Source organism: Phaethon aethereus (assembly GCF_964289735.1).
Source record: "Phaethon aethereus genome assembly, chromosome: 23".
NCBI lineage: Eukaryota > Metazoa > Chordata > Aves > Phaethontiformes > Phaethontidae > Phaethon > Phaethon aethereus.
In genome coordinates, this window is record NC_138599.1 from 6,121,057 (window position 1) to 6,132,105 (window position 11,049).

An 11,049-nucleotide genomic window follows, 5' to 3' on the forward strand; every position below is an offset into this window, starting at 1 on the left:
GCAATAAATCTACTTTCTCACTGTGGTTTCCTAAAAAGGCTGACAAGACTGACTGAGGACCAGGAGTATCAAAGCTCACACGTTATCACAGAAGCAAACGATTCCCGCAGGGCCCAGTGGTTGCAGGTATCGCTTAGTTTAATCCAGAAAATATCAAATATACCAGGAAAATTACACCTCAAAAAGACCTTTGGGATAAGAAGTTCCCAATTTCATCCTAAGATAAAACAACAGAAGACAGACAGAACTGGAAAAGAAGAATTCAAGTTTTGAACAATTCTATACTAGATACCTGCCTACACTAAAGCCCAGATTGCGCAAATACTGAACAAGGTCTCAACCCCATTAAAAAAAATCCAAAATAATAACTCAAGGAAGCAACTCATAATTATTAGTGTTCTTTAAAGGCAACTTGTTCCACAGACTAGCAGCAGAATAGTAAACTTGCAAAAAAGATGTAAACAAGCAGAGAACATTAAGGTTACGTCCACTTCCAGAAGCCATGGCACTTTAAAAAATACAGAGCAATACAATCCCCTTTAACACAACTCCCCTTAAACGAGTGTAAATATTTGATATCAAAGTAGCTAATTCTCTCAGACGAAAGGTAAAATCACACCGATATAAGGCATCTTTGTGCCCGTAAAACTAAGTCTGGCAAGGCGTTGTTCTAGTATAGCTTCTGCAGCAGCTGAAAGAAGAAAGCCGCACAGCCCTACCTGAGATACAGACCAGTAAAAAACCTTGGTGTAGAATGGAAATAAGTTACACTGATGCTCATTGGAATTTATGTTAGAAATCACTCAGATAATTTCAAATTTGAGGTATCTTAATGAGCTCCAGAACAGGTCCGGGTAGGAACAAATACATGGCATAGACAACAAATAATTGGCACTACAACCTTGCTAAAATAAACTGAAAACTCATAAAGAGCTCTTTTCAAAGAGGCAATGCGATTCTTTGTAATTCAGCCATCTTCATTTAATTGGGATAGTCTAGAAAGGAGATGTAAGACCAATATTGTCCATTATCAATACACAGTGTCACAAATTCCACTATCACCACGCGTAGCACACAGCTTCCCCCCCAACCCCTGGCCACAACCAACCTGGCATTTATTTGTGAAGCAATTTTAGTTACTTTGATAAATATGAAACGTCTCCAGTTTGACCTCATAACATCAGACACTGGCAATGTCCTTTGATTCTTTATCATGCCCAGAACTACAAAGACGGCAATTGGATTTTGAATGTATCGCTGAACCAACATTTAAAAAAAAAAAAAATCCAGCACAAAACCTGGAATTGGTATAGACTCACCTACAAGTATTTTAGTATTTTTAAATGTAAAAAACCATAAAGACAATTTGAAAAGTGATTCCTGTAGGACTCTGTTCAGTTGAAAAGCAACCTTCAGAAATCACTGTAAGAAACCAAGCACAGCATACATTAGTGCTGTAATCACTACTTACACAAATTAATTAGATATGAGTGACATTATGGAAAAAGCCAATAAAAATATAAATATTGTGAAACAAAATAAATAATTATTTCACTAAGTCCTCACAATCCAAAAAGTCATAAATCAAAGAGGTATTAACCACCATCTGAAAATATTTCTGTTTAAATATGGTGGGTTTTTTTTTTTAATCATAATGGCTCTGAACCTGGGCTAGCAGTTTGTTATGGATTCAGTATGAATACAGCCTTGTTTATTTGTCTCAGTAATGCCACAATACACGTTCATGCACCAAATTTTCAGCTAATGATGGATCCCTTTTCCAGGGATTTGCATACTTCTTTCCAAAGAAAAACTTTGGTTGGAGCTCGTTCCAAGCTCTTTGCAATGCAAACCTCCCCAGTGAGACCGGCGAGCTTCGCATTACAGCTCCCGAATGCTCCTCACAACCAAAACGCCAGTCTTCACCTTCACGATGCGCAGGAGAAGTCCCGAACGCTCCTTCCACCCACCCCCCATTCCTCTCTACTTAAGAATCTTGGTTTTTCCCAATTCAGCTGCACATGCTTAAATATTTAGTGTTTGATCATAGCCAAAAGAAAAAAAATATTTTCCATTTGGTTACCAATGTTTTTCAGATCTCTTCCCTTAACAAAGGATGTTGTTAAACACACATGCTGCACAACTAAAACATCTTCTGTCTTTCAACTCCAAATAAATTATAAACGCATATCAGACTTCTCTGGCTTCACCCAAGATGAAAGAACTATTAACTCTTTAGCGCATGAAAACGCCTACAAAATTTGACTCCTGACTTGAGAAAAAGCCATGCTGCTGAAGAGAAGTTCAGCTGAAGTAATTAATTACTCATTACCGTTTCAAACACTCCCAAGTCCCAACTACGACAACCTTGGCGAGATAAATTTCTGTGATTTAGATTAAGGCTCATTTTTTTAGACCGCAAAGAGACCAAGTGCTCACTCTCTTCCCGATTAACTCAAGAGACAAAGGAAACGCAGGCAGTAAGTTCAATGCCATAGTGCTGTATTTCTGCAGTCTTTAGTCCCCAAGTGTTTTTTTTAAGCGTTTTAATTTTTTTTTTTAAATTTTTTAAAACAGGTTTGTGTTGAGTATTTTTCAAATTCTTTCACATTTAGTTATCTTTTGTGGTATTGTCCATTTCTTAGAGAAAGACAGAATTTCCTCTCTTTTATAATAAAAAAAGTTTCCATTACCTAGTACATATAGGACTTTAATTGTACCTATAAAGCTCAGAAGGCTTACAGTTTGGAAGTATGGACTTTCGTAGCAGTTTCTTTTATGGTTTTAATCCTGCAAGCAAATCTCTCTCCGTACTTCACGTCTCAAGCACTGCAACTCCATAAAGCTTATTCCACTAGAAGCAGATATTCACAATCCACCCTGACACAGGGACAGGCCAGAGCTTGGGCTAGAAACACAATCTTGAGGGTAAATTCATTAAAGATCCCAGGCACAAAGAGAAATAAGGCTTTAATTGAACAGTAACCACAAAAGTCATGCTAGCATCACTCAGAATCCTCTGCTGAAGCATCTGAGGATTATTAATGATTATTTAATGAATATATATTAGTCTTGCAAAGACTATGTTTGCTATACTTGACACAGAACCATGTCTTTTAAAAAAACTTTTTTTTCTTCCTCCATGAGGATTTTGAGACTCCAAACAGCTGCTGGAAACACCCACCCACCAAAAATGCTAAGGATCCCTTTGCCTAAACATGACATTCAAATCATGCTTTTTGATGCCGAGTTAGTCGCACATGCTTCTGGATGTTGGCAAATATTCAGGTTAATATTCCTTTTGGGCACTAAAAGGAGCTTTCTTTCCTAACGCTTCCTCTTTCTGTACAGAAGGACATAGAAATATTTTTCCCCTTCGTGGCAGACTGAGGTCTGTGGAAGACGCCATTACCTCTGGTGTGCGCAGAATCGGGCCCTCTACGAATAACTGCAAGCCGCCACACACTGAACCCACTTGGGACTCTCGGGTCTATTTTGGCCAAGCACAGAATTTCACTGTCTACGCAGCAGTGAAGCATCAGCCCTGAAAATCTCCCTTGTCACCAGTATCTTGATTAACAACCAGATCATCTTGTATAAAAATACTCGTTAGAGAAAGCAAGGATCATCACACACAAATCGATCGGAAGAAATAAATGTCGAATGAGGATCATACTAGTCATGTAACTTCTTCCCAAAAGTTGGTCATCATGGGTCTTAATAATTAAAGATCCAGAAGCGATTAGGAGGCCGGATCAGAGTTAATATTTACAAAATAAATATTGAGGTTGGAGGAAGACTTATGCTTGGACCATGGGTTTACTCCACTCATCAAGCTCTTAGTATACACTAACAGCAAGTTTTATATTAGCACAGTTCCACTAAGACTGGAAGGAATAAGGAAAAGGTCCTTCTTATTTATATTCAGCTGAGCATTAAAACCAAAACAAAAACCTAAGCCAAAGTGCAGGCCCTGAATTGCCCTGAATTTTTAAACACAGCTTCACACAAATGCAAAGTGAACATTCCCAGGAAAGAGAAAGAAAAAACAGAATGTTATGACCTCGAAATATTTATTATTTTACCGGGAATTAGTCCTTTGCAAATAAGTTTCAATAGTTAAGATTTTTTAAAAAATGTATTTTTAAGTTTCAGTTTCATCATCTGATTCTCTTAAGACATTAGGTGTCACCATTGGAAGTGTGGCATTATGGGAACAATATAAATCTGGAAAACTGCCTACTTCACTAGGAAAAAAAAGTAGTTTTTTCCCCCTTTTTTTAAATCTGGAATGCATTATAAGAAAGATATTTTTGCTTTTAACACGAGGTTTTAAAAGCTCACATTAGACTACTCTGTCGGTGAGATTTAATAACGCCCATGGTCAAGCCCCAATCGCTCATTTTGTTGCGTTAAAATCAGCGGTATCTGTCCAGGACACAGATCCATTTGTACGTAGTTATTTGTGGTGCCTACGTCCACCAAACCAACACAAATATTTTCCCATCTTCTCTGTTAGAAATAGCCTAACCTGTTTCAAAGGAAGAGAGGATTTAGGGTAGAAAATATTCTGTCTCAATAGAAGCTCTTCTCCTTTTTCAAATTTTCTATCAATTTCTTTGTACTTCCACCGACAGCAATGACAAAACCACCGACGGTTTCGACGCGCACAAGATCAAGGCCGCTTTCTAAAGGAGATGTGCTCCCGTTAACCGATCATCGTTGGCATCGGCGATTTATTTGTGAACACCTCGAGGAAGATTAAGGCTGAATCCCGCCACTGCACGCCGAGGTGAGCGATGTGGCCCTGAAGATGTACCAGGCATCTCCCCCCCTTCCCTGGAAGCCCCGGGGAGCGGGAGCAGACGCAAACCCTCTGGGTCGCGCCTGAGGATTTATCAGACCACATCTCCGCAGGGACCGGGGAGCGGGAGCAGACGCAAACCCTCCAAGCCGGGGCCTGAAAACTCGGGTTCACGGCCGGGACCGGGTTCGGGGGAGTCTCCTTCGCTTCGGAGGGGGCTGCTCGCCCCGCCCAAGGGCAGAGCCCCTGCCGGGGGGCTGCTTCGCTCCCTTCCCCTCGGGGGCGCCGGGGCGGGCGCGGGGAGCGGGCTTACCGGCGCAGGAGTGCAGCGGCTTGGGCCGGACCAGCAGGGACGGGCAGACGGAGTAGAGGGAAAGTTTCTCGAAGTAATCGCAGGTCTCCTTGGAGAGGATCTCGTCGATCATGAAGGTCTTGTAGCGCCGCCTGCCTGCCTTGGGGCGGCCGGGCGCGGCGAGCCGCGGCTGGGGCTGGCAGTGCATGGCGGGGCCGCCCGCCGGCCCCGGGGCTGCGGGGCTGCGCGGCGCTGCGAGAGCCGCGGCCGGCCGCGCATGGGCGCCCGGCGCCTGCGAGCGCTGCCGCTGCTGCCGCCGCTTCTGCTGCTGCTCCGCTCGGCTCCCCCGCTATATAAACCTTCCGATAAGCATCTCTCCGCGGCCTTTTTAGGACGCTCCGGCTGTCAATCAGGGCGCCCGCTGCTCCCCGGCGAGCACCATTGTTACCCTGCGCCGGGCTGGGAGGATCCCGCCGAGCCTCTCCCCTCCCTGCTCTCTATTTTAAGATACTGGCCTGCCTGTGTTGCTTTCTTGCCTTTTTTTTTGTGTGTGCAAAACCTGGAAGGGCTCCAGATTGGGGCTGGCTGCCTCCCGCCCCCCTCTAGCCTGTAATTAGTTTAAAAAAATTGAAAGTGCTCATCCCGCAAATGCGGGAGAGCGGCTTTTCCCGACGCCCCGAAGCTTTCGCCGAGCGGCATCAAACCTATTTCCCCGCCGCGAAGTGCTGGAGAGCGGCGGAGGGGGAATAAAAAAAAAAATTTCCTATTTATAGGTGTCTTGCTGAAGCAAACGCTGCCTTCTCCGCAGCCGCGTTCCTCCGTCCCCGGGCTGCTCTCGCAGCCCGAGATGATTCACTGGCAGATCGCTGCTTATCTCAGCTGGATTTTTGCGAAATGGGCTTTGAGCCCCTTCTGCTGAGGACTCGGGATGCCGAGGTTTTCCCACTCCCCCGCAGCTAGTTTTCCTCGCAGGCTGAGCCCCCAGTTCTGTGTCTCTGCTCGGTGGCCTCCCTGGAGCAGTTCCCCTGATGTGTGTGGGGTGAACTGCTCCCAAATGAGGGTTTTAGCCCGTTGAGAAATTGCAGCGCACCCCGTTTGGAGTCACTGCGGTTTAGCAGGGGAATCAGTGGGGCACCTTATGCAAGGGAAGGCATATCTGGAGTCGTCCTGCCGATAAACCAGTTGCTGCATGGTTTTCCAGAAACCACAGCCTGCTCACAAACTTTAAACGGGTAAAGAAAGGCTCTTTATGGAAATGTGCCGCCACCTCCCCACCCCCCCCAAATAATTATTTGCTGCCTTCATGTGAGGATTTAAATCTAATCTCTAAAATGCTATCAGCCACTCTTCAGTCTTCATGCTTTGGTGATCCAAATGGCAGCAAACTCTTCTTTTACTATTAAAAACTCAATCTGATTTTGCAGAAGGCAACGACCGTCTCAAACTCTCATAAACTATTTGAGCAACTATTGTGTTGATTTATATTTGGAAAAGCCCTTGCAAATCTATGAACCATCGTTAATCTCTTTTGTAAAAGCACTATTTCTTGTTCAACAACAAGTATCATTTGGCTTTAACTTCAGAGATACATTTGTTGATTTGGAGAGCCCTAAAATAATAAAAAAGATACTCTCATCGTCCACACACTGTCAAAACTGGAAGGCAGACACAAGGAAAAATAATACTTTTGATATAACCTTTGAACTATTTTCTTAAAAACTCATTAAATGGTTTTAAAAAACACAGCACAGCAAATCATATTAAAACAAAGTGTTTTGCTCATTGCCATTCCAATGGCTTATTCTCATTTAAAATAAGTTGGTTGGAAAGGGGTTTACTTTTTTTTTTTTTTGAGAAACTAAAGCAATTTTATAAACAGGAATTTAACTAGAATGACAACAACCATCAAGGAGCTCAAGGACTTTTTTCCCCCGATGATATAACTATTTTTAAATCACTTAAACTGCTGCTAAACAAACTACAAATATTTCAGGAGATTTGCTGACTTCATTATGAATGTAGCTTTATGAATACTCATGTCTTAATTCGGACATCAAGCATTTTAGGAACATACTTTCTGTGCTGCTTTTTCAGACTTTTTTTTTTTTTCCCAAGAAAACACAAAAAATACCAGTAACGTTAACTTCAGCAATTGCTGCTTGCTGATAATTATTGGAAAGAGTATTTCTGAAGCAGTGTCCTGAGCAAGCAGCTGATTTAAATCCTGAAAGAGGAAAAAACAGCAGCAAACCGCATTTTGCTCTGCCGTGTTGCCGTGTTTCCTCGGTGTCCGGACAGTAGCTGCACCCCTGCAACCCCCACTCCAAATTCATTTTGCATTTACTGGCTTCACAAAATCTGACAAGATGGAGCAGAGGAATGTTTCCTAAATTGAGAGTGCAATGCAAGCGCTGGAAATCAAAGAGCCTTCCATGAGCCTGACTAGATCCAGCTCAGAAATCAAGAGGGGAAGAAAACCGTCGGCTCGCCTAACTCGCACACAACCCACCGCCAGACAAGAGTCTCCGCTTGTCTTTTACGCGTTTCTTTCTCCCATCTGAAGGGCTGCCTATCCAGAGATGTGAGGCTGGCACCTCTGCCTGTGCTCTAGAAACTCCGATGCCCTCACTGGAGCCCAGGGAGATGAACTGGCAGGTGGGATTAGCATACCCTGACACATCTCCAGGAACTTTTTGGCTTTTATTAATGAGAATTTTTCTAAAAAGTGGCTGGATGAACACGGTGGGTTATGTCGTATGAAACACACGCTGGCTGTCAATCAAAAAGGGGGTGCTTTGGTCAGGAATAATCAGGGGTTTTGTTTCCAACATTAATGAAGTGGCTGGAATAGCAAACATCTGCCAAGGGGACTCAAACCCTGAGCAGCTGTTGGAGCCCCCAGTACTCTTCCCATCTAGGACAGCCTCGCTGGTAAGCACTTCTCCCTAAGGTTTCTCTAGTGGTTGAGAAATGGGCCGTACGGAAGGGTGGAAAGCAAAAGGCGTGTTAGGAAAGGTTTGGAGGGCAGAAGACTTGACGCGGTTTGCGTGCGTGAGCCCAGCATCTGCGCTCCACAAATGGCAGCACCACAGCAAGTTACCAGGATTTCTGCACCTGCCCTTTTCCAAGAGAGAAGGGGCAATTAATTCAAGGGACACGATCCTGCAATTCACTGACTGAAGCTATTTTTTTGTGTAAAACCAGTATCAGAACGGAGGAGGAAAGTAACACTGCTCTGAGCTTGTCAGTCAGCAACAGGCTGTTGATGAAGAGGAGGGAGTTCAGCCCTCTACCAGAGAACTTAGGAAGTAGATCCTCCAGGAGGGCAGTCGTGTTCAATCAGAAAAGAGATGGCAGGAGACCTTCTGAACTACAATTTCAGAAGAAAACTTGCTTTAATTTGGAGACAGTTTGTGCTACCAGGCACTTTTCATGCAGTACTGAAACCCCAGCGGTGCTGTGTACCTCTGGAAAATGGTTAAGCACCTTAGAGTAGACTGGTTTAGTCCCAGCACAAACATTATCATAAGATGGTGATTAAGGCCATAGGAATTAAGCTGCTGCATTACTACTAGACTTATTATTTAGGTAGCACCCAAATTCCTGGCTCTGCTCAGGGAAGAGTTAGCTGGTTGTGATTACTTGCTTCTGTACTTGTACATTGCCTAGCACACTGGGATCATTTGCCTAAGGAGAGGAATTCTGCAAGGTGGGTTTTCAGCTCACTAGTTTTCACATTCAAAGAAGAATTTAAAAGGCAAAATACCTATTTTTTTTCCCCTGCCCATTCTGTCAAAAAAAGTGCCAAAGCCTTAAAGTGCATTGGTTCTTGCTCTGAATTCCTTTTTCCTTATCAAAAGGGCAAAGATATCTTTTGCAAGACCCTGACATTACCATGTTTAATCACTGGAAAAGTCTCTTTTTCCAGTGAAATCCAACCACCTTTGAAAATAGATACATACAAACATAACCAATCCTGTTAAACACCAACACTCTGATCTTAAGTGTATGCCTTTTCCAGCATGATATTGGGCTTGATACCTGATCCAGAATAGGAAAATGTGTAGCTAGAAAAAGGGAGGCACAATTTGGGCCAGTGTTTCACTCCAAGGAAGCATATCCAGAGGCTTTGTCCTCTCTGCGTGAAAGGTCTCAGTGCATCAAAGTCCCTTTGAGTAAAAGATCTCGGCGTCCATCTCACACAAGCAAAGCAGGTTTCCAGATGCCAGAGAAAATAGAATTTCCCAGGAAGCTTCTCTTAAAACCAGGAAAACAGCGTAGAATCTCCCCACACATGCACACATAAGGTAAGCCAAATGAGCTCCTTAGTCTTCTATGTTCCCCTGACAGTAATGCTTTTTGAAAGACAGACAGTCAGACACCTCTGAGCAGGGTCTCTCTCCCATCTCCTGGAAGGCCTTTGTAAAAGCATGATCCCGTCACAGGATGGAGGAGAAACTGAAGTGTTTGTTGACTCTGAACTTTACCTTGGCCCCTTTTCAGATGGCAAGATGATACCACTGGGCACCGAAGTGTGCCATGTAATAGAAATAGCAGAGCTGAAAGGTAGCTGCACATGCTCACGCACTCCGTTGGCTTCAGGGACGCTGTTGCTTCCAGCTTATCTTTCACAAATCTTCCAGCAAGTTTCACTCCTAGCCTAAGTGCCTGCAGAATAGGACTGCTCTGAGTCCAGCGGTTTCATTGGATTTTTTTTCCCCCAGCTCCCAATCTATGGAGCCTATCTCAAATCCTCACAATTACATTACTTCTCCTGTCACCTTTAAATCTGTCTGCAGCCTCTTTGAGTGTCAACAGACCTCACTGGGAGCAAGACTGCTTCTCCTCCTATTCCCCCTACCCCACTGTGATGCTGCAGCATTTGTGCAGTCCAAACCAGCCCTGGCTTTGCTAGCAGGTTTTGTCCCTTAATGGATGGACCTGGGCTTATGGCAGCAACACTACAAAGTAGCCCCCTTGATGTGGTCAGAATAAATGAAGGCTTGAGTTACTTTCTTCAGTAAAATTATACTGAAAGCTGAACTAGCAACTGGGACACCTTTATTGCTGTGTCACAAGCCCTAAACCTAGTCTCCCTTGCTTAGACCCAGCTTTGAATCATCTAGAAATAGAGTATAATGTTACTTATGCGAGTAAAGCCAGTGACTAGTCCCCAAATTCATTAAGATGCTCTACTTTAAAGTACTAATACAGCTAATATTAATTGTTTTCAGTGCTGGTAGCAGGCTCAGAAAGCATAAGCCAGAAAGAACTCATTGCACAGATTGTGAAGTCCTTTGGAAAGGAGCTATAGATATGGTTTCAGATCTACATGCAGAGAAACTGAGGCAGAGGCTCCCTCTGTTAACCCTCAGGACAGAAGCCAGACCTCACTCAACATCATGCATTCTCCAGGTGGAGAGCATAATCTAAATCCCCATATTTTCCTCCTGTGACCTCATTTTTTTTTTTCCCCACAATGGCACTGGGGGCTGTGAAACAGTGCCTTGCTATTTTTCCAGTTACCTCTTTGCGGGGATGCATAACACCTGAGCAGCTCCTCCTTTCCTAAGGTTCTATTGCTACCAAAATCAAACCAGATCCTGCCATTGGCAGTGGTGGCTGGAGTGGTTTCCATGAGCTCGCTGGCAGCACTGCCTTGCTGCTACTCAGGGAACCAAACACTAGGTAGGATAAATCACTATGAATCCTGAGACAGACTCACTGGCAGAACTGAAGGCATTTAGAGGGATATTTATGGGGTGGCTCTGATTTTCTGGGTGTTGTATAGATACCACATATGCCTGAGTTTATGCCAAAAAACATATGCCATCTTTCAGCAAGTGGGGATTTGTTTTTTCATGCTATAGCCAAGAGGACTTGTAAACTAGAGCTAAGGAGTTTGGGAGCGGCAACCAGGAATGCAAAGGAGCATTCTGTGTCATCCTGAGCA

At 43.7% G+C, this 11,049-nt stretch overlaps 1 protein-coding gene across 1 annotated transcript in view; it reads right to left on the bottom strand.

Annotated features, from left to right (window-relative positions):
- Positions 1-5,304, bottom strand: part of BARX2 (BARX homeobox 2) — a gene marked incomplete at its 5' end in the record, with an annotated part of 34,833 nt that extends 29,529 nt beyond the window's left edge. Inside the window, one exon of the mRNA XM_082009857.1 lies at positions 5,118-5,304. Within this exon, the coding sequence (XP_081865983.1) occupies positions 5,118-5,304 (187 nt within the window). The remainder of the gene's footprint in view (positions 1-5,117) is intronic.
- Positions 5,305-11,049: the final 5,745 nt, after the last annotated feature.